The sequence below is a fragment of the Amphiura filiformis genome, chromosome 18 (genome assembly GCF_039555335.1).
Source record: "Amphiura filiformis chromosome 18, Afil_fr2py, whole genome shotgun sequence".
Classification (NCBI taxonomy): domain Eukaryota; kingdom Metazoa; phylum Echinodermata; class Ophiuroidea; order Amphilepidida; family Amphiuridae; genus Amphiura; species Amphiura filiformis.
Window position 1 is genome coordinate 2,018,105 of NC_092645.1, and position 24,767 is coordinate 2,042,871.

At 38.2% G+C, this 24,767-nt stretch overlaps 1 protein-coding gene across 1 annotated transcript; it reads left to right on the top strand.

Moving 5' to 3' along the window:
* Positions 1-3,675: 3,675 nt before the first annotated feature.
* On the top strand, positions 3,676-21,705 carry LOC140139737 (nuclear transcription factor Y subunit gamma-like). Its single transcript, XM_072161443.1, has 10 exons — positions 3,676-3,791; positions 7,089-7,218; positions 9,423-9,494; positions 11,120-11,233; positions 12,333-12,428; positions 13,474-13,665; positions 15,873-15,920; positions 18,446-18,601; positions 19,025-19,102; positions 20,873-21,705. The coding sequence occupies exons 2-10, from the start codon at positions 7,108-7,110 to the stop codon at positions 21,008-21,010; spliced, it is 1,005 nt and encodes a 334-aa protein (XP_072017544.1). The 5' UTR covers positions 3,676-3,791; positions 7,089-7,107; the 3' UTR covers positions 21,011-21,705.
* The last annotated feature ends 3,062 nt before the right edge of the window (positions 21,706-24,767 follow it).

Consider the following 24,767-nt stretch of genomic DNA (forward strand, 5'->3'; position numbering starts at 1 on the left):
TTTGGGGAATGTCAACAAACACTTTACAGCTTCTTAAAATGTTTTGCAGCAAGTTTTCAAAAATGTTTTTATATTAATATTAAAACATTTTACATACCCTTTCTATAACTCAGGGTTTTCTGTGAAACGTTATGCATTTGCTGAATGCTGAATATGTATATTCATCAAATTTAAATTATTGTGAAATTGACATTTAATAATAAATATATGAAGACCAATATAATATTGCAGTTGATTGTTTGTTTTGTAGTTTTCTGTCTGTTTAGAATTGATTGTGCCCTCCAGAGGTGTAGCCAGGATTTATTTGGGGCTGAGTTTGGAACAGTGGACTGTTTTTTACCTTTAACCAAAATTTTGGGACTTTTGTAATGATTTGTACAGCTGTCACCGTGATAGGGATGTGTAATAATTAATGGGCAGTGGTTTCAATTCTATGCTAATGTTGTACATGTTTACCACCCCTCGTAGGCTGGAGAAAAGGTAAATTGTGCCGCCCCTTCAACAGCCCGAAAAGTTGACCCAATATTTTTTTGATTGGTTTGAAAAAAAAAAAAAGATAATAGGCGCTAAGCAACCTAAAAACAAAAATTTTTATGTATAATTCCATGCCGTCCCTGCTTTTACCCAGGGGCGACTGCAAGCAAACTTTTGGGCATATGTGTTGTATGGGAATTGGGTCTTTGATTTGGAGGAGTAAGGCAAGGAATAGGGGTGATTCTGTGTGCATGAAAGGTACCCCAAGTTTCTCTTCACCGTTAGGGGCCGTTCATAATTTTCAATGGCGAGGGATTTCCACGAGTGTCCATAAGGTATAATAGGACCAGTGTACATAAATAGATTCAAAATAGAGAAAATCACTGTTGGCATGTTATAAAAATTGTTAAACGAATTGAAACAATTCCATTTTAGGGGTGGTGCAATAATTATGTGTACCCCCGGGGGTGAATTCTCAAAATGGTCTGCCAAAATCGCTTGCCCCCCCTTTGGCCATGCCAAAAATCGTTGCCCCCCCTTTCGACGTGCCAAACTTCCCCCCCTTTGACGTGCCAAATAATCTTTGCCCCCCTTACACATGCAAGATTTTCATATAATGCGAGCGCAGCGAGCAGCAAATTTTGCATATTTGAACGTGTTCGTAACGTTTTCCTATGCCTTTTTAGGGCGTAATATAGAAACGGTGCCCAAAATATCTGTGCCCAAAATTGCTTGCCCCCCTTTCGACCTGCCAAAATCGCTTGACCCCCTTTCGACCTGCCAAAAATGCTTGCCCCCCCCTTTGGCCTGCCAAAAATCTTTGCCCCCCCTATAATTCGCCCCCCCGGTACACATAATTATTGCACCACCCTTATTAAGTTTATAAAATAAAATATTGAAAAATACTGTAATTTTTCACTTTCATATTAATTTTATTTTATTACTCAAACAAGTTCTTACTTACACGTGCCCAGAAATGTACCCCCCCCGCCTTATACGTAGGCCTAAGTGAAAATGGTGACAATTATGGACAGCTCCTTACTACATGTAGACTGCTCTGCATTCCCTTTTTAAACAATTCATACCATTACATGCATAAAACACAACACATCCCCAGTGCCCCCTGCCCAAATAAAAAAAATTACGCTGTTTCATCAGAACAGGATTGGTGGATTTCCATGGTCAGACGGATAAGAAGGATGATAAATTAGAATGTTCTACTACAGTAGACTATACTACATGTAGTATAGACCATCATAATTATGAGACTGACCAAAAAGTAAGGTTAGACTTTGAATAACTCTGCTAGAGGTCATTGAACTTTAAAGAAATAGATCTTGAAACAGCTCGGATTCATCAAGTTTGTTAAAGCCACCCATAACGTACGATCTTATAATATGAAATTGGTTAATTTTTTTCAAACCTGGTATTTTTTTGCATAGGCCTATTTGTAATGTTTACACACGTCCCAACTTGCACCTAAATGGAATCGGTTAAATTTGTTGTCTTTGTAGGTCAACAGAGCAAAGTTCGACATATTATCATAATTTAAAAATTATGATAATATGTCCTCCCATAGAACTGTGTTAAATGGCCAAAATATGAATGAATGAATGAATCTTTATTTCCATAATAAAAAACAACAAAATACAAAGAAATTCAACAAATAACCAGTCAGGTTTCTTTCACTTTGCCTTGTTATTTCAACCTAAAATGGACAACAATTGTAATATTATTTCAACATTTTGAATAAAGAATAACAAAATCAAAATTTGACGGAAATCGTACATTCAGGCTTTAATTAACGAATTAAAGAGTAAAAAACGAGACTGTCAGCAAAGTTTCTTCCATTGATTTTTTTAAAACTCTTTTAATAGTCACTGAATTTTGTACAGGGGTCAAATTTCAAACTTGCTCTGATTTTGTTAATAAGCATTCAGAAAATGTATACTTTGATCTATATATATATATCTAGGGTGCACCATCTTACAAAAAAATTCTGCTTGAAAAATATGGGAATTTTTTTTCAAGGTTTTAAACTTTTTCATTTTTAAAGGGTCGATCATAAAACAATCTCAGAGGTCAAATGATTGGTTATGAGGTATCAGTGGCAGGGCTACGGGGACCTTTGCCCCCCCCAGTTTTTCCCCTCCAAACTTTTGAGGCAAAGCCCCAAATTATGTAAATTTCCACTTTTTGCAGCAATAAGTTTGGGCAAAATTTGTCGCTTTTGCCCCCCTGAAATTAACTCCCCCCTAGTACAAGGAACTTCTACGATGTCCTCATTCACAAACTGATACCAGGCCTATCTGTTATTGGCGAGCGGTCCGAATTTTGAGCCATACAAGTTTACGTGGTGAACTACCCCACCCCGAAAAAAAATTCCTGGTGCCGCCCGCTATATGGTGGGGGAGGCAAGGGGGCATTTGAATATTTTTCTTGCCCCCCCCACTTTTTTTTTAGGCAAAACTACCAAAATTACATAAATTTGTCGATTTTGCCCCCCTGAAATTCACTTTTACCCCGGAACCCCCGGCCGGAACCCCCAAACAAAAAATTCCTGGTGCCGCCCGCACTGGCCACTGGTAGGCCTAGGCCTAATTGAAAAAATATGATTTATTTTTAAGGTTAGGCCTATTCCAAGGTGCTACGTAAAAATAGTAAAGTCTAAAGATTGTTGGATGTGTCATGAAACTTGGTACACTGGAACTGGAAAAAATTGGGGATTTTTTTGTCATAGATCTAACAGAAACTTCCTTACATTTTTGGTTTAAAAAACGTGAATTTGCCATTTGTTTTGTTTTGTTTTGTTTTGGTTTTTTTGGTGTTTTTGGTTTGTTTTTTCGCTCTCTTGTTTTATCAAGTTTCCTGTTCAAAAACCAAGTCCAATATTATTTTCATATTAAAGTCGACAACTGCGAAATCCTAAGAACTCTATTTTAAAACAAATTATTTATGGGGAATTTTTAATGTTCACCCCCGTCCGTTAAAATGGTATCGCCTTCAAATAATTTTCTGTGTAATTTTCCCATTAACATCGGCGCTAGCGTATTTTCATAAATATAACCGCATGAAAAAATATTATTATAATAGTTTTAGATCAAATTGTGTTCTTAGAAAGCAAATTTTATGAATTTTATCAAATAAAACTTATTATTTGCAGCCACAATAAATGTATGTGAGTCTTAATTTTTAGGAAATTGTTACGCCTCAGCCAGCTCAGTATCGAATTTCAGCGCACTGGGTTGTTGTCTCGCCATTTTTCGCCGATTTTTGATGTTGATGCATTTTGGAAGGCTGATCTTTTGCATGCAAATGTAAGTATATCATCTGCTTTCTTCAATTTGTAACCTAGATTGTAGTGTTTTAAAGTAAAATACCAATATATTTAGGATAAAATCGTCCCGTGTAGCGATTGGGCGAGCTAGAGATGGAGCTCTTTGTGCCGGGAGATTTTCGGGATGTTCATTGGCCGGTATGCTATGGAGTCCTTGATTGGCCCGTAACGGCCATTGTGAACCCTAGCCATTGGTCGCCTTTTCCATGGCTTTATCGTGGCCGACCAACAGAAATACATGGTCAAACTTTCCGCTAATCACAGCCCATTGACCACTAAAATGGCTTGTAAATGTGATAGACATGTTGTTATGGGTTTTAAGTAACAGGATTGCAATAAATTGGCTTTTGGTTGATAAATTTAAGCGATATTTTGAGCAAAACCTCGCGCAGTGCACAGAGAACTGTCAAGATTTGTATGCACGTATTTGCGTGCATTCATCATGTTCATGCACAACCATACACACACAGCATACACGGTGAAAGCTTTCCAGTGCAGTGGTCACTGTATACCGGGCTGTATACGTGGTACATGTAAATAAAAATACATAATGTAGCTATCAGGGTTCGCAGGTTTTTGCCGCAGGTGGAAAAAACCATGGTTTTAACCGCGGTTTTAACCGCTTGGCAAAAACAGTTTTTGCCAGTTTTTGCCGGCAAAAATGGCAAAAACTAAAAAAGTGATTTAAAGTTCCGATTTTTGATCTCAAAACGAATTATTACATTCAAAAATTAATTTCCATTTACTGAAATGTGGTATATCACATTCAAAATATTTTCATTTTAAGGACTTGATGAGACAAAAAATAAGTTGAATGATTCATTAAAAGATATATGTTTACTGTTTATTAGCTTTCTGTGCACTTGTTAACATTTGAGTGACTATAAATGAGTTTTTGCCAGTTTTTGCCATTTTGCGGTTTAAACCAGGCAAAAACTGGCAAAAACAGGTTTTTGCCAGTTATTGCCACTTTGTCGGCAAAAACAGGTTTTTGCCGGCAAAAACCGAACCCTGGTAGCTATATGTATGTGGTCCACTTGGACTATTAAAAATAAGAAAATAATGAAAAAGGGGGATGAATGCATTATTTTATTAATTTTCAAAAGGTATTTCATTTTTTTAATTGTACTTTTATTATATTAAAAATAAATGATACATGTATAAAATTATGAGAACAACAGAAAAAAATGGTGCACCGTAAGTCCCCATCAATCCAAAACACAGTCAATCCGAACCTCGACGTCAGACCTAAATCAAATTGAAAAAGACGTCAACCCTAGCCCTAACTTCTTCCTTAGATTTTCGCACTGACGGTGGTTTGGATTTGAGGGTGTTTTGGACGAAGTGATGGGGAGACTTAAACAAAAGTACTGTACCCGTACCCCATCATCATACATGAATAATAAATTAATAATAATAATTTGTAGCACACAGCAGCGTAGGAGTAGCCATAACATGTGAACAGTTCAAATCCTAATTGCAACCATTAAATTATGTTTTGACGAGAAATATTGGATCCAAAACATAAATGATAAAATTGGATGCTTTACGCCCAATATTTATTGGTCTCGCTATATATGAGTTTTAAAATAAATTATACTCATAGCTCGACCAATAAATATGGGCTCAATCGATCCAATTTTATATCAATCTTGGGTCATTGGTCATAGCTGAACTATGGGAACCCTCATAATTATTTATTTATCACGGGACCTTTTTTATACTTTGACGGATGTAGTCCTACAGGGGGCCCATTTTCCTAATATTTACCTCTTCTCGGAGACGAGAGGTCCCACGTTCCTCAAACTTCGTGGGTGGGTCCATTTTTACCCCAGGCAGAACAAGTTTGTATTGGTTAGTGGGTCAAGGTCACCTGAGGTCATCCAGACCAGGGGTCAAATTAGCAAAACTGACATAGGGGCATCCGCATGAAACTTGGTACAGTCAACATTTAGAGCCAAATTTATGGAAGGTCATTTTGGGGTCATCCGAGGTCACCCAGAGGTGATCTAAGATCAAATTAGTAAAAACTCGTACGGGCATGAAACTTGGTGGGTAGGCCTATATAGTCAACATTTAGAGCCAAATTTTTGGAGGTCATTTTGGGGTCACCCAGGAGTCATCTGAGGTCAAATTAGTAAAAACTGTCGTATGGGCATGAAACTTGGGGGTACAGGTTTAAAGCATTTACAGCCAAATTTTTGACAGGTCATTTTGGGGTTATCCGAGGTCATCCAGGGATCATCTGAGGTTAAATTAGTACAAACTGTCATTGGGCAGGAAACTCGGTGGGCACGGTCAACATATTTTTGGAAGGTCACTTTAGGGTCACCAGGGGTCATCTGAGGTCAAATTAGTAAAAGCTGTCGGATTGGCATGAAACTTTGAGGGTACAGGGCCTACAGTCAATATTTAGAGCCAAATTTTTGGAGGGCCATTTGAGGTCAAATTTGTAAAAACTGTTGTATGGGCATGATATTTGGTGGGTACAGTCAACAAATAGAACCAAATATTTGGAAGGTCATTTAGGGGAGGTCATCCAGGGAACATCTGAGGTCAAATTAGTACAAACTGTCATATGGGCAGGGAACTTGGTGGGTACAGTCAACATAATAGCCAAATTTTGGAAGGTCATTTTGGGGTCACCTGGGGTCATCCGAGGTCAAATTAGTACAAAATGTCATATGGCATAAAACTTGGTAGACATGCCAATACTCACCATCAGCCAGGTAATCGGGACAGCCGAGTCTTCCAGGGGTCATCTGAGGTCAAATTCAGTCTGTCTTTGAGGCTTGAAACTTTGTATTAACTTTTGAGTGCCACATCGCTCCCTTTGATGGAGGAAAACCGCGACATCCGAGAACCGCCGTCAATCTAGTTGTTTGGGGGGGGTTTACAATTTTTATTATTTTTAAATAATTAAATTAAAATAATATTATAACTTAACTGCGCCAGCATCCACTGGCTACTCAAAATATTGGTCCAGTCTGTCGTCTCTCACACGGTGGAGGATATAGTAAAAACAAAAATTAATACTATCGTTTATTCTCTAACTTGAGGTCATATATTTTACCAAATGGATTTTTTTTTTTTTACAAACCACATTTACTGTGGTATTTACTGTGGTATATGCGATTGTTTATTCAACTTCATTGACATTCTCGACTGAGTCAATGTACTTTTTTGTTGACATGTCGATAAATTTTTCTGACATGTCAAAAACATTTCAATGCCAGCACTATTCCTGACTAAAGTCATCACCATTGTCTATTTGCAGATAAGAGTTGCTCACCAATATGGAGTCCAATGGCAACACACCAAGTAGCAGCAGTGGGCCATCAGAAGCACAAGAACGCCATAATGAATTCTGGCCAAAGCAGATGGAACTTATTCGTAATATGAAAAATGTGAGTTCAGAGGTTAAATCAGCCTGGGTGTCGGTGCGGAAGTACACCAAATTGGTGTTTATGACCTTTGACATTCTTTTGTGGCGAGTGACATGGTCTTTCAATTCACGCCGAGTGTCCTTGACAGGCTTGACTATGCTTCAGTGGTCATGAAAGAATTCAAAAGATAACCTCTGCCCCAATAATCCCAAGCTATTGTCTGAAACTGCACCTCAGAAGATGTATGGTAAGAACTCAGTCCTCAAATGATAGTCATATAACGACCAAAAGATAAGTGACTGACTACCATTGAGGACTGAGTTCCGGAGTCTAGCCACCGTCAGGGAAACTACTCTCACGCTCTATTCATTAATTATGTGACCCAATCTGATCCTCTCGGGCCAAAGTCAGAAATTTTGAAAATTGATGCTTCAAATTTCTTAGGGAACCATGTATGCAGTATGATCTCCTGAGCATTTTGACACCTTTTTCATCCAAATTGGCCAAAAAATGAGAAGGTGCCGGCCAAAACATCAATTACCTGCAAACCAACACCAACTTTAACAGAATTAGGCATAAAATAATGATTATTGATGAAAATATTGATTTTAAGACCCCCCAACAGACCCCCCCTGTCCAAATACTTGTTTTGACCGGCACCTTCTCATGTTTTGGCCGATTTGGATGAAAAGGGTGTCAAATTGCTCAGGAGATCATGCCACATCAAATAAGCTGGTTCCCTAAGAAATTTGAAACATCACCCTTTTTAAAAGGCTGTTTAACCTACCCCTATTAGTACCTGTAGACACTTTGACTTACTCATGTTTGATATGAATACTTGGTTGCAAAGTTATGAACCTTCTATCCATATGTTTTTTATTCTCACTTTTTGCCTATATCTCAGTTTCATTATTGCCGACTTTAGCTTGATTGGATCAAATCTGGTCACATATATATGAAAACCAACACTTGGTACTGGTAGTATTGACTTGAAATGAAAGATGGGGTACTGTAAGCGGAAAATTAAATCTTGGGTGCTTTATCCACCAGCATATATGATAACATTATTGGATTATTAGAACCTAACCCTATCCATACCCAACATCACACCCTGGGACAGGGTGGGCTAAATAACACCAAAACATTGGCAACCCCACCAAAACTATCGGTAGGGTTTTAAATTTTAAAAGCCATCATTTTTCTCAATTTCCCATTTTGCCTTTTACAGGGAAAAAATATTTTCATCTTGCATCTCGAATGCAATAATATTGGACATGCAACAACATGACTCAATTTGATAGCAGGTTTTGCCGGCTTGTGATAGCGCTGAATTACCGTATGATGCTGCTGGTTCCCGCCTATAACAGAACTGATACCAGCAACCTCCTCCTGCTGCATACATGCTGCAAAACAGTACAAGTCCGCATATTAGGAAAACAAATATTGGCTGTTTAAATGGGCTGTTCCAGTTTAAATCCATACACCTCCTATGGAAGACATGACCTTAATCTTCCACACAGAGAGTGTGAATTTCATTTGGGGTTACCTGAATGGGCGACACCAATTAAAATCTACACCTCCTGTGGGAAGATTGAACACCATTTGAAATCTACACCTCCTGTGGGAAGATTGAACACCATTTGAAATCTACACCTCCTGTGGGGAGATTCAGGTCATGTCTTCCATATAGTGGTATGGAAATCAACTGGAATATTTAGCCCAATATAGCCAGCCCTTAGGAAATAAGAAACATGTGCTGGTGGAAACAAGTTTTGACAAATTTGGCTCAGAATTTTGTTATAAATTTGAAGTATAAGGTCCGTGTGCACAAAAGAGTTAGACCGGGTCTAAAGTTAAACCTGGTCTAAGTGGAATTTTGTACCAGGAGAAAGGACATTTTCCTTTACATTTGCTTACGTTATTTTGTATTATTTTTTAACTTTGCATTTAAATCTTTAAAATTTGCTAGCTATTCTGGGAAGGAAATAAGACTGAAGGACCATTCCTGATGGAACTAAATTCCACTTAGACCAGGTCTAACTTTAGACCCGGTCTAACTCTTTTGTGCATACGGACCTAAGAGAGTATTTACTACTCAGCTCTAGCCCTGAAAGTTTCTAAAATCTAATTCCACCTACCAAAATTATAGTCCAAATATTGCATCTTTGCCACCGACATAAAAAAACCAACATAACATATAACTATAATTTCTTGTTAATTTTCAGACCGATTTCAAAACACAGGAGCTACCACTTGCCAGAATAAAGAAGATCATGAAACTTGATGAAGATGTTAAGGTAGGAATTTAAAATGGTCAACTGCAGGGGTGGAATTTCGGCGAGAGTTCGAGAGACGACTCTCGCAGAGACTCCCGTAAAAGTCCTATTGCGAGAGTCCATGTGGACTCCCGCCGGAAATTATCGGCTCAGCGAACTTACGTTTTTCCATGTTTACAACAAGAGCAGTTTCCGATGTTAATCAATACTACCAATTAGTCAATAGCTGCAATGACATATACATTTGTATGGAAGTGAGAGTATGATGACACATATATTAAAAACTTAACTTTGTCAGTTTATTTGTTAGTTTGCTTGTTTGAATGCATTTTACGTAGGCCTACATGTAATACCTTTTGGACTCCCGCAAGATTGTACAACGAGAATCCATTTACGAGAATCCATGGACTCTCGCAAAACTCTCTTGCGAGAATCCACTTGGACTCCTGTGGCACTTTACGAAATGCCACCCCTGAACTGGAACTGGATCTGATGGATACACTGCAGAATTTCCCATCCATGGGGATTTGACATCTTGGTGCTTGAAAATAATATATATAGTTTGTCCGCTCTGAAGTGACAACACGCGTAAACAGTGCGCAGTACTGCGTCTCTGCTGCAGGTATGCGTGTCTTCAAAGTCGACACAATGTGTGCGTCTGTATTGGTACTTTGTACTTCAGAGTAGACTGACTGTAGGAAGGGAGTGAAATAAGCACCATATAATCCAGAAATTTTGAAATACATTCAAGTGAATTGGGATATTCCAATTGGAAGACATGACTTTCTAAAGGTCGTGTCTTTCTAAAGGGGTGTATGGATTCAATTGTACAGTACAATCAAATCTAACCTTTCTTTGTGAACAGTGGAACCTATTGACCTCATAAAAAGTAACTTAGTCATAAATATGCATATATATACCATTTTTCACCCTGATGTGGCAGTGACATCAGTGTGCATTTCATTGGGCATAGCTCCAAAGCGCTGATGTGCACAAGCGTAACATAGATGCGTGCGTGAAAAAGGTGCTTCAACGTGTTATAATGTCACTGCCACATCAGGGTGAAAAGTGTATAGCTGCAGAACTGTTAATCATATTCACAATAAAGTAATGGTGATGTTTTTAACAGCTTTGAATAGCAAAAATGTCAAAATTTTCATCAAAAATTATACATTTCGAATGCATATACATATATATATATTTCTGTGGAGGGCAAACAAAACACATTTTTTGGCCTTATAGACCTAGAAAACACATACAGCGTGTATCAAAATGATTGATACCCATCAGTTTTGTTGTCTAATAAAACGCCTGCTTCTTCCCAATTCAGCATTAGATCATCCTGAAAATGACTACCGTTTGTAGTTTTATGACCTTTTATTACGTAAATATACCAATTTGGTAGATGCTATGCTCTATTTTGAAGTGGCAGTCTTGGCTTTGCTCACTGGATATTGATGGGTACCAATCATTTTGATACACCCTGTACTTCATACTCAGTTTGCTTGATCACATCAGAAGTGTAATTATATGCTTCTTTGAAATGTCCTATTTCAGGTTTTGAAATGATTTTAAATGATGTGATGCATACATATTTTGTAATAAGCAATTATGTAAAAATTCTTTATAATTATTTGTTGTTGCAGATGATCAGTGCTGAAGCACCTGTGTTATTTTCCAAAGCAGCTGAAATTTTCATCGGTGAATTATCGTTAAGAGCTTGGCTCCACACAGAAGAGAACAAAAGGAGAACACTACAGGTGAGCAAGGATTCAGTTTATTGTTAAAATACCAGGGTTGATCCATAGAAGATATCAGACACTTCACACACTGCATTTCTTCCTTTTACTGATATATGTGACACGATCTGCTCCATGGGAGCCAAAGGAGGCATTTTTGAAAATTGAGTTACTATAATTATTACCTTGTATTGTATTAACATTAGGCTATCATCTACTGAAAACACCAAAAGCCTAGCATACTTTGTTTTAAGTATGAGGTTTTGTGATGTGTATTTTCTTATGTATTTTATTGTTTTTACTCCATATTTTTGCCTTTATCTCAATTTCAAATTTGCACTTTTGGCCCCATGGACCAGATTGTGTCACATATATCAGTGCACCATGACAAGAAATACCTCAATTGCAAGATCTGGATGAGCTTTGTTAATTGAGGTATATTTTTTGTGACTATCAACCATGTTGCACTAGATAGCAAATCAATACAGAGAAGAAATGCATTGTGGGAAGTGTAAGGTATCTTCTCTGGGGTTGATCATGTTTGGTTAATTATAGGTTAATAAATGCTTATCACTTGTTGGGAGTGGAATTGTACAAAATAATGAACACATACTAAGATGTTGATGCCTATAATGCAGGAGGCCCTTGGATAAACGGGCTTTTGACCCCACCCACATTCAACAGATAGTTTTACCCCCTTTTCCCAGAAAAAAAGGTCTAGTTGCTTTCCTTGACTTCCTCTGATTGTAATACAAAGTACAGTTAGCTCATAAAATATCAAAATAGCCTTCCAGAATCTGGCCCAAACATAATGCAATACGCATGAGCGGATTGCATGGTACATACATTATAGTCTCTTTAACAGCCGGTTTCTGTTGTTCGTGACAAACCATCTGCAATTGACCAGAAACATAGACTTCCGAGATTGGTCAGCATTCCGGCTAATTGCAGGAGATTGCCATCGAGAAAGGACCCATGTGTGTTGTAGATTGTTGTGCTATGTTGTGGGTCCTCTCTATGGACTACATTTGACCTACATGTATGTTAGTAACACATGCAGCCTGGCCCATAGGGTAAGATATACATTAATCATGGAATGTTTGTATTTTCTTTCTTTCAGAGAAATGATATTGCCATGGCTATCACCAAGTATGACCAATTTGATTTCTTAATAGACATTGTACCAAGAGATGAACTCAAACCTCAAAAGAGACCGGTTTGTATTATGTACTTGTTTTTAATTAGGTCTACAAAATGTTTGTATTTACCTTTTTCTAATCAACCCCAAAATCTGAAAAAACTTTTTTTTTTTTTTGGGGGGGGTTATGGGTTTCTTTTTTCTTCATAATTGAATTCTTGGTATATAAAATTTGCAACATGTAGTACATAGGTATTTATGTATAGGTTTTTGTTAAATACTTTCATTGCCCTCTCTCACGCTCACTCACCCCCCCCCTCCATCTTTCTCTTGTATTCCTTCTCTCCTCATCTCTCTTGTTCCTTCTACTCCATCTCGCACTGAACTTGTTTCTTTATTTAGTCCCCCACCAAGAATTGGCGAAGGGGGCTATAGAAACACTGGCATGCCTACCTTGTCAACACGATATCTCTTGATCTAAGCGAGTATGGGTGTCTCATGTATATGTATGATGTATGGGTCATAGGTCAAATGTGGTCAAATAGGGTTAAATTTGTATAAACCTGTCAACGCTATGACAGGAGGCCCAGTAGTTGGAGAAGAATTTCCATAAATACCTTCCTGTGACTGACGGGCGAGGGATGTCGTGGTTTGCGTGCGAACCACCTTCTCCCTCTACACCCTCACCAACTCACTCTTCATTCACCAAATCTTTTGTCTAGCCCCATCTCCTTCTCTCTCCACCTCTCTGTCTCTCCCCTTCTTTGATTTGATTTGTTCGGGTTTTGACAACCCTGGATAACCCAAGAAAGCCTCTATTGAAGCTTATTTCCATTGGGGTCCATTTGAACACCGGGACGGGTTGGGAACAGTCAGGGGTTAACACCCTACTCTTTTCGAAACTGGCTGCGAGATACATGTACAGGTATGGCTCTCTGTACACGGGACCGACGGCTTAACATCCCCTCCGAAGGACGGAGTACTTTCATGATTCATTTACCCAATTCTAAATGAACCATTCTTTTTCTCTTTCTCCTCTTTTCTCTTTCTCCTCTTTCTATTCATTCTCTCACTCTCATCTTCCTTTTTTTTCTAAACAATTTCTTGCTCATTCCTTTTCCAGGAAGGTCAAGTGCAGCAGGCCACAATGATGCCAGATCAAGTACAGTATTATTTCCAGTTAGCTCAGAATCAACAAGCACAACAGACAACAACACAACAACAGACTGCTACAACAGCAGCAAGTACAGTACAGACTGCACAGGCAGGACAGGCTGGGCAGCAGATACTTGTAACAACACCAGGGGGTCAACAGGTAGGTGGAATATGTGCTATGTGCCTTACCTACCCAGATTGGTAATCCTCAGTTTGGAGGGCTTTTACAGGCATGAAAATTTTCTGCATTTACACAGATTTCCGTTTTGGTGCAACAGAAATCTCCGCATTTTTTTTTTTTCACTTTAAAAAATCAGAAAACTACAAAAAATGTTGCATTTGTGTTAACCAAATTTGCAGGATGTTAGGTTTTTGCAGAAAAGTCTCATATTTGCACTAACCACATTTTCAGGATGTGAGACTTTGCAGAACCAGCCCAATTCAATTAGCATATAAGCAGTCTTTGCCACGTAAGGCAGGTAAGGGTGTGAGTGAGTCCCGGGAATTCGAGTCCCGCCCGATAATCCTATTACCGGCAGGAAATTCCCTGCCCGGTACCAAATTATTTTTAAAAAAAAAAAATTTCAAAGTTTTTTTTTAGGTTTTGTAGTGTCTCTGGACCTAGACCTAAATGCTAGGATCATGGTTGACCTAAAAAAAAAAAATGAATTTTGCACATTGTTTTGTAATTTTAATATGAAAATTGATGCATAGTTTTCATGTCATACTCTATTGATGATATCAAAATGCATTCAAATTCAATGCATTTTGATATCATTAATAGAGTATGACATGAAAACTATGCATCAATTTTCATATTAAAATTACAAAACAATGTGCAAAATTCAATTTTTTTTTTTTTTTTTTAGGTCAACCATGATCCTAGCATTTAGGTCTAGGTCCAGAGACACTACAAAAACCGAAAAAAACTTTGAAAAACTTTTTTTTTTTGCAATTTCGGTACCCGTTACTCGCCAAAAATGCGCCGGTACCGGGCACAAAATTACCAAAATCACACCCCTAAAGGCAGGTCAAACTTGCTGTTGTCCTACAAACACAACATGACCAAAACTAGTTCAGTACCCCTCTCCATTCTTGAGATCAGAGGCAAAACGTCCTGAAAAAAAACCGTTCATTTAAAAAGATTGTACATTGTTGTTTTCAGGGTAGCCATCAGAATTAGGTTTAAAGTGGAAGCCCCACTTTTGGTTCATGTTCCTTGGGGAATTAGTCAAGGATAAAATTTATCCATGTAAATTCTGTTCTATCTGTCATCAAAGTAACAGGTGTAAGTCAGTTCTTCTGTGGCGAACTGACCAAACAGGGCTTCCTGTTTAAGCTTAGCGTTTTGGTTTTACAAAAATCAAAACCGAGGACTGCCCCCAGAAAGTTATCAGAAGTACAGGCTTGCTGCACAACTGCAAAAAAGTATTGATGTCACTATCGAACATGAAGTGAACCATCAGCAGCTTGGAGGTTCCCAAAACGAAAATCTGGAACCTCATCATTCTGCGTGTTTCTACTGGGGAACGGTTGGCGGGTAATGTGGTTTAGTTTAGAGCGTTACGGTTAATGTGCCCAGTGGAAACAGATCGGTTCAGAGTGATGCGGTGTGGACACCCGGCAACCGTGATCCACCTCATGAGGTAGACGATGTGGTGTGACACCCGTTATTTCTGCCAGTGGAAACACACCGGTTAACGGTTGTTGAACATCTTTTATGTTGATTTTATGTATCACATCGTGACCTTAAAAGCAGCTTGGGGTCAGGAAAATACTTTCAGTACTTCCGGTACACACCGCAACTCTTATTTTAAGCGCCTGTAGAAACGTGGTGGTTGTTGCCTGAATCGGATTGTGGGTTACCAGGTAATACCGAGTAAAAACACGCAGATTGAAACACACATCTAAAACGGTCACTCAGGAAAGAGCTTTAAATTAAGGATTTAATCATCATGTTACACAGTGGTTTATCTGAAATTAACAGTGATGTCTACAGGTGCATATTTATACCAAGTATTGAAACAAAAGAGGATTCACAATCTGAACATGATGAAACTTCAAGTACTGCTGAGATAGAGCAGCATCGTTTTATATAGTCTTATCCATTTCACTTGACTGTTTATTAACATAATGGGCTATTCCAATTGAAATCCATACACATCCTATAAATTCTCAAGATATGACCTTAATCTCCCACATAAGGGGTGTAGACTTCAGGTAACCCATTTGAAATGCGCACTCCATGTATGGAAGATTAAGGTCATGTTTTCCATGGGGGTGTGGATTTCAACTGGAATAGCGCAATGTTGCAATCATCATCTGCATTTCATATCTTGTTTAATTGCATCTTCCATTTCTCTTCAGCAATATATAACAATAGCAGCACCATCTACATCTGGACAAACACAACAGGTATGTTGACAAAGTTATATTATGTTACACAATCTAATCCATGGGGTCTAAAGGAAGCATTTTTGAAAATTGAGTTACTATCATTATTATCTTTACAAACATTAAGCTACATTTTTGTATCATATAGACGAATCCAACGAGCCAAGTCATGGTCAGGATTTGGTCGGCCATCTTTGGTTTCCCGCTAGCACCAACCTGGTGTTTAGAGCGCCCGATTGTGCAAATAAAAGCCGCCTAACACCTAGAGAAGATGCAAAGACGAGGAGGGTTGATAGAATAATATATACAATAGAGGCAATCCTGTCGCATCTATTCATACATAGTCCTTTTGTTCATCCATTTGTACATCTATGAAATGATGCGACGGGATTACCTGTGGAATTATCTCTATTCTATTATTCTATTAACCCTCCTCGACCTTCTCTAGGTGTAAGGCGGCTTTTATTTGCACAACTGTTGGTACTGTATTGTGTTGTAAACTTGAATTCATCATTCTTTTGTCTACCTGTGTTTTCGCGGAAGGTGTAAAACGGGTGATGGAATACAGTTTAAAATTTCCGCCAAGGCGAATCATTTCACATTTTGGATGCATTGTAGCCGACGGGGACCCAACTAAAGGCTGCTAGTCAGGTGTAGGAATGCGTGTATTTGGATTCGTCTATAGTGAAAACATCTAGCATACTTGGTTCTGAACATTATTCGTAAATTAAATCTAATACTGTACTGAAACTAAAAAACTCACTTTGCTATGTTGCGTCCAAAAACATCGGACTTCATCAGGCCTGTGACGTCATACGGTGAGGAATGTCTCACAATGCTGGGTACTAGGCGTGTGACAACTGGAAACGGAGTCTCAATTTGAAGAGCTTGTTTCCAAACCATGTTCCACAAACACATGTTTCTGATTTACATGTACGATATTGCAATGGGTTGTGATGCTATGGTATAGTAATTTCAGTTGAATGCACCATTACAAAGTAAACAGTGGATGGACGCACAGTAACAATACTGTTTGAGGCTTTTGTTTCCCAAATGAGAACAATAGTCTGCATATTGTTTTGCAGCATTGTTATGGTAAATAATGGCTTGTTGATGATACAACTCATTGTTGCTAATGTCAAACTTTTCAAAGTGATTGTATTGTATCACACAAGTATGAGAAACATGTGGTTGTGGACTTAACATGGTTTGGAAACAAGCTCTTCAGTTCTTGTCAATGGCGGGTTCTTCCACTCTAGATCACTCCCATATGGATTCTCTGACTCCTCTTTTGAACCACCTCTTGTCCTTATCAACTTGAAGATAACCGCTTTGGGATTTAAGAAGTTTCAGTGTTCTTGTTGCAGTGGTTGTACACAGCAGAGTTTTGAACCGCATCTGATGTGACGTCATGTCATCATCAATCTGAAGTTTGATGTTTTCGGACACAACATAGCAAAATGACTTGCATATTTATTCAATTTAATTATACAAAATAATGTATTGCCTTTATCTCAATTTCAAATTTGTTGCCTTTGGCCTCCATGGACTAGATTGTGTCACATATCAACCGACTCAAATAATGTACCTCTGTCATTTATCATTAAAAGCCCAATATTGAATGATACTTTTTTATCTTTGAAGGGATGTAACCCAATCGACAGCCTCATCCCAGAGGATGTTTAAAGACATTCCCACAACCCAATGGGGTTTCTGACCTTGTATGTCTGGCTTTTGTACACATATGGTACAGTTGATCATGCCTTGCATTGGAATTGTGTGCAAATATCTGGTGTTTTCATCCTATTATTTAACATTCATAACATCGAGACTTAGGAATAAAATTAATGCAGTGGGACAATATCAATGTTTCCTGTAAGAAAATCAAATATCAGTCCTAAGTCTCAACTATTAGCTCGTTGGCTGCAGTTTTAAAATGACCATTTTGTGTGTGTGGCAATGGGGACTTTGCCTTTAAAATTAGGTTATATTGATCAAATTTCCCAATCATAGTGCATTGTAGGAATGCCTTTACGCCTCCTCTGGCCTCATTCTAAGCTTTTGGTATCAGAAAAAGCACATATTTTTCTTATCACCCTAGTAAAGTTTGACAGTCAAGATGTTTTGTTTAGATGGTATGAACAAAACAATTCCACAAATTGAAGTACGTATATCATATTTGCCACTTTCCTACACATCTTTGCCTCTCAAATTAAAACCGCTGGGAGCAACAGGGATGGGAGCGGTTCTCGTTCTGAACTTGTACATGTAATCATTGTAAGATGAGTTGATATTGAAGTACTATTTGGGTATTGCCAAATGTAATAAATAAATAAATATAATCTGTTAAAATCATAATTTAAAATTTGAAAAGAAAAAACAATTAGGAATTTCAAGGTATGTTATTCATTTGTACAGTTAAGACAAACATTCTAATTTGGTGCTGGTGGTAAAGGGACAACCAAACAACTTATTTTTGTTGCCTAATCTGATGTTCATTAATCTGCAGAAATAATAACTTTCCCATCATTTCAACTCAATTGTAGGTGCAAACAGTGACAGTTAGTAACAATGATAATCAAGTACAGCTATTAGCCAACCAACAAGGTAACCAGAGTGGAGCAGCTGTCCCTGTCCAGTTACAGGCAGCCCAGGGTACTAATTTACAACAGCTTGTGACCAATACAGGAGAAGTACAACAGGTAGGTGTACATGGTGAAGGGTTTGCTAATCTACAGGCATTTTTGATTATCAATATTCTGACTATTATTCACTTGGTGTCGTTCGAGCAGAACAATAAAGTGCCAACTAGGAACATGAGTATTGGGTTAATCAAATGTTGGGATCGAATATTGATATTGAGATATAGCCAATGATAGTGTTCAACTTGCTCTTCTATTTTATTGTTCTGAGCAACACTAAAATAAATAGCCATATCTTTGGACCGTAAGTTTAATTATGATGTTTTCAGCAAAATGAAGACTTGGGAATATCCAATGTAATAAAATTGAAAAGTGAATTTTGATTTGGGTCAACATCAGACTCGTTTTGCTTGATCACATTACATTTTATTACCCATATCACTGATAACCCATTTCGTCGCATTTGTTATGTTCTATATACAGGTACAGTTTAGTCCACAGATTCAATATGTGAGACAAGCACAGGGAAATCAACAGACAAACCAGACAGAGCTAGGCCAGGTAAGACAATCACAAATAACATGTTTTGGGAACAGCCCGTTTGTCCGAAAGTTAATCAGTCTAAAAAGGGTTCAAGCAGTGTCTTACGTAGCCACCCGTCTGGCCATCTAAGAGTTTGCTCCTGGGACGGGGAAAATTAATGCCTTTGACAGATGCTACATTATAATTTTAGGTGTTTAGAAAGTCTATTGACCTTTTTAGTAGACCAGGTTTACAAAATAAGGTTATAGTAGCGCATATTTGAACTCTTTGAACCCCCAATGGGCTGTAGAAGTCTGGTAAATGTTTTAAAGGTCAAATTTGGACAGGCAAATTTATTCAAATGACGGGCAGACCTGAAATTCTAGCTAAGACCCTGGGTTAAAGGTAGGGGTCGATCCTTCATGTAATTATTTTGTGTAAGCTAATCCAAACCATAACCCTAAACTAACCCTAACCCTAATTGCGTGTATAATTACATGAAGGAGTAACCAAGGTAGGGGTTTAGAGCAGTTAAGCTATAAGATTATAGTGTGTCTTATCTCAAGTTTGAAAGTAACACCATATTGGATTTTGCAGTGGCAGATTGGAACCACAGACTAACCTAATCATGTGGAGGATAAACACAAGTGTAGAAGGGTGATTTGTCAGTACCCTGGTGCTGCAACTGCGAAAACGCACTGATTGGAATCTGCGAAACCCAACATGGCGTTACTCTCAACTAGACACACTATTGTTAAGCAGGGGTGTGAAATCTCCTCTTTTAAGCTGAATTCCTCTTTTTTGGAAATGTCTTTGAGGCAAAATTTCAGCTTTTTCTTTCATTTTCAGCCCATTTTGAGCATATTTCAGTGCTTTTCCTCTTTTTTCCTCTTTTTTGAACAAAGTTCCTCTTTTTTCAATAGAGGTCACTCACACCCCTGGTTAAGGATAGTGTTAGGTTAAGGTTAGGTTTAGGATTATTGGGGTGCATCTGTTGTAGCTTATCATCTGAAGTAACTCTACTGAACCCTGGTAGATCAATGGCCCACAGTGTCATCGCCCCGATATCTTCATGGCAGAAATCGCCATGGTAGGTTGAATCCACCATGGCGATCCTGAAGTAACTCTACTGAACCCTGGTAGATCAATGGCCCACAGTGTCATCGCCCCGATATCTTCATGGCAGAAATCGCCATGGTAGGTTGAATCCACAGCCACGCATGGCCATTTTGTTCCGACCTTTAAGACGCATAATGAGCCGAGGGACATCCCGACTAAGGCTACTGTCAATACCTCGGTAATTGACTTCTCTAGTGTTTAAGTGAGCTTGTATACGCCATGTGAGTGAGTGCTCACACTACGCTGTGTGTGAGTGAGTGCTCACATCAGAAAATCAGAATATTTTTGTCAGTTTTTGACTCAAGATGCATGCTACTTTCTCAAGACGCAAGCTAACGACTATCATATCCGTTGAACATATATGTTCAAGTGCAAGGAACCAGATCTGGTTTCTTTATACGAAATCATTTTCTGGAGATATTCATCATTTTCTAACCCTGTATACAAAGATTTATCGTCTGAATATCAATCGTGCATAGCACATTTACGTGTATCGATCCCGGGTATTCATTTCAGTGTCTCTGGCTGTATAATGTAATTATTAACCGGGCGATGTCGGTGTGTGGCCCATACTGTTTCTACTGCAATCAAAAGTTGTGTACGTGGCCTGTATCTCAAAACATGGTTGACAGTGAGAGTACCAAGTATTTATTTCGATTTTGTGTTCTTTTTCCTTTCTTGTACTTATAGACGGTATATCAGATCCAGCAGGTACCAATCCAGAATCAATCAGGTCAGGTGACACAGCAGGTGTTCTTACAACAAGCTGGCGGAGATGCGACGTCAGCAACAGGAACAACACAAGTACAACTCACAGAACAAGCCTAGGCAATGCAGCCTGAATTTACAGTGTAATTGAACTTAATATCGTCGTTGGGCAGGGAAAACCGCCTATGTGTTTGTGGCCCCTGAACATGTTTAAAACAAAACTGCCAACCAGTTACATAAGGGATTTTGCTTTAAACATGTTTAGGGCCAATGACACAGGAGGTTTTTCCTGCCCAACTACTATAATATATGACATATGATCCAATTAGACTAAAGTCGGAAATTGTGAAAATTAAATCTAAACTTGCTCAGTACTGATGTGGAAATGCACACATCCCTGGCATACTTGGTTGCAAAGTTACTTATATTTTGATTTTATTTTTGTTTGTTATTTTAGTCTATATTGCAATTAGATTATTGCTGGCTTTGGTCTGATTGGATCAGATCATATGGCATTTAAATGCTCACATGGAAATTGTCTGTGTTTGAAATGCAACCTCAGCACCAAATTTTTGGATGAAAAACTCCTATTTTATTGAGCACTTAAGGTCAACTATTATTATAGAGTTTGCACTAAAGTTTGATCAGCTCGTAATCGGCGGGAATTGTTAGGCTTTTACCACTACGCCAAAAAGTAGACCCACATTAAAGCAATAATGTGTGATTTGCATGAAGAATAGATTCCTATTTAAATGTGTGTTTTCACTGATCACATTATCCCCTTTTAATTTCGAGCCAAACAAATGAGGTATAACGAAGAAAATTGCAATTTCATTGCAGTGCCTACAATGCGTGTACTACGCTCTCCGATCGTAACATGTAATACTACATGGAGCATCGCGCTTGACGTGTGTGCACATAAGCAGCCCTCGAATTAAGGTTCTGAAGGGGCACGGCAACATTTTTAGGGCAAGGCGATAATTGCCTTGGATTTTCACTGAAAAGGCAAGGCAGCACGGCAGTTTGTAATATTTCAAGAGGGCATCATGGCAACTGTTGAAAATTTGAGAACGGCACCAAGGCAATTTCTCAAAAGTAAAGAAAACACACACAAACAGTCTGATAGATGATTTTATAATGAAGGGGCAGGGCTGGGGCACCGACGGCAACTTCATTGGAGGGCACGGCAAGTGACTGCCTTGGGTAAAGGACATATTTTGAGGGCATTACGGCAGTGGGGGTGCCGTGGGTTAATTCGAGGGCTGCACATAAGCTGACATCCTCAGGAGATGTTAGCAAGCAGTCGATCGATGAACTCTGAATAAAACCGGGTCAACCCGGTTTTAATATAAAAAGTTCAATTTTACTGTTATTAAAGCACTTCAGGCTTAGTCTTTTACGTGGTATTTTAGTACACCACTGGGCATTATTATTATGCAAAAAGTAGAAGTCCAAGTAAAATTGAGGGCGTCGCTGTGAAGCAAATCACACATTATGGCTTTAAGAGTGATATAGGTCAACTATCTGGTCTACTTTTTGCGTGTTAAAGAAATTGGACTTCAATTAAGATTTTGTGATGCTTCTTGCGAGATGTCACTAGATAGATCTCAAAATAAAATATATTGATATTACTCAGCAATGTCACAAAGCCTGCTGATTACAAACTTATTAAACTCTAAGCAAATTAGGTTGAACTAGTAGTGTTTGTGTGCTGATCATGGAGGGGAGGATAGTGAACCTCTGGGGGTACAGGGCATTGGTCCAACACACCGCTAATCTGAATCTGAAATGCACGGCACCAGTCCCTCACGCCGCTAATCCGAATCTACACTCTGCCAGTCCAAAACGTGGCTAGTCCGAATCTGAGAAACACTGAGCTAGCGGACTTACCGACTAGCGCAGTTTTTTCAAATTCGAACTAGCACAACGGTTTTCACTAGCGCAGTGTTTTTTAGATTCGGACTAGTGCAGTGGTTTTCATTTTCAGACTAGCACATGGTTGGTTTTTTTCGGACTAGCGCAGTGTTTTTCATTTTCGGACTGACACACCCCTAAGTATAGGGAATTTGTGTAGTCAGACTAGCGGCATGTGGGACTAACGGCGTTGTTGGACTTGCGGCATGTCGTACTGAGCGGTGCACCCTAACCTTTGGATTATTTCACCATGCATCTGGGAAACTTCAATGTTGTGTGCTTGCTGATGAGAGAATAGACTCTGCCATGTTGTGTGTTGCTTATCACTAGGAAAAGTGGAACGGCGTCATTTTCCTATTTTTGGCATCAAATGGCTTCAAATGGCATCAAATAGCTTCAAATGGCATCAAATGGCTTCAAATGGCATCAAGACAGAATCAGTGATGCCAATTTGGAATCAGTGATGCCAATTTGGAATCTGTGATGCTAACTTGGAATCACTGATGCTAATTTGGAATCAGTGATGCCAAAATGGAATCAGTGATGCCAAAACGGAATCAGTGATGCCAAAATGGAATCAGTGATTCCAAATTGGCATCAGTGATGCTATCTTATCATCAGCTTGGGTGTCAAGTACTTTTTAAGCTGTCAATCAATCTCATCTTTTCTTGTTAGTTTATGTCTATATTTGTTCAGTATCAGTGTTGTGCTGAAACCAATGGGCCATGAATATAACAGGCAGCAGCTTCATGTTACATGTATATAGGGCTCAGGGTCATGCAAGCCTATTTATCCTAGAGGCCTGACATATTGATTTTTTCCACATAATGTAAAGACAAGTACATTTAAAAAAAAAAAACACAAGAAATCTATTAATAGTAGGCCTACATTACTGAAAAATAAAGTGGAGTAGAACTGAGAAATAAGCCAGAGATAGACTTGTCAAGTATGTCACAGACTTCATTATTGTTACTCTGAACTTTTTGTATCTAAAATGAGAGAGTCTGCATATATTTATAAGACTATAAGGAGCTTTTAAAAGTTCAGATTTCTGGAGTTACATGATTTGGGATATTGTTCCAAATCTTTACACCCTGGTATTGCCAAATTATTCAAAGTCAGAAGCAGATGTAGTGTTATAATTATGATTTGCTGCATTAGTTGAAAACATATTATTAAATGCTGGGGGGGGGGGGGGGGTAACCATTCTTGCAGTATTTTTACATGAATGTTCCAATATTCAGTTTACATGATATCAGTCAAGAACTTTGAGTTGATTATATTTGATAAACAGTGGATTTGAATGACTTCTGCACTCACTATTTACTGATTGCCCGGAAAGCAAGTTTTTGTAACATGTGAAGCTTATTTTTACTGCCTGCACTCAGTCGATCCTGGAAATCTTTCCAGGATATGTGCTACACTACTCCAGGCAGTATGCCATAATTACCGTAATAATATGTTTTTATTATAAAAGTGCTGTTATAGGAAGATATATTTTGACCTTATACAAAATTCTAATGCTATTTGAATAAATCAATATGATTTTCCTAGTCAGATTTTGATCAACAGTAACACCCAAGAATATAAATTTATCACATGATTTATTTCCGTGTTATCAAGTGAAAGTTTAAATTTTTCTTTAACTTAATTAGTTTTATTATGAGTTCCAAATAGCATATAATTATTTTTTTAAAGAAAATAATACATGTAGCACAACAGAATCAGGTTTTGTTATTTTTTCTTAATTTATTTATTTATTTAATTCTTGTTCACAGTTATTTTTAAGCATTACAATAATACAACCAATTTTAAAATCTGTCTGATTTTGTTGCATTAGCATTGGTCCACACAGTCTTAAATTTGGTTCAAAGCAAAATATATACTTGAGTGCACTTTAAAGTATTTATATTGTAACAGTTAAAAGGCTTATTATATAATATTAGGCTGGATACAATCCTCT

What these genes read in the sequence shown, in the direction of transcription:
- LOC140139737 (XM_072161443.1), top strand. Translation starts at nt 7,108, where the DNA reads ATGGAGTCCAATGGCAACACACCAAGTAGCAGCAGTGGGCCATCAGAA. An exon ending in TTATTCGTAATATGAAAAAT is followed by an intron (nt 7,219 to 9,422) that starts GTGAGTTCAGAG and finishes GTTAATTTTCAG; the next exon opens with ACCGATTTCAAAACACAGGA. An exon ending in AACTTGATGAAGATGTTAAG is followed by an intron (nt 9,495 to 11,119) that starts GTAGGAATTTAA and finishes TTGTTGTTGCAG; the next exon opens with ATGATCAGTGCTGAAGCACC.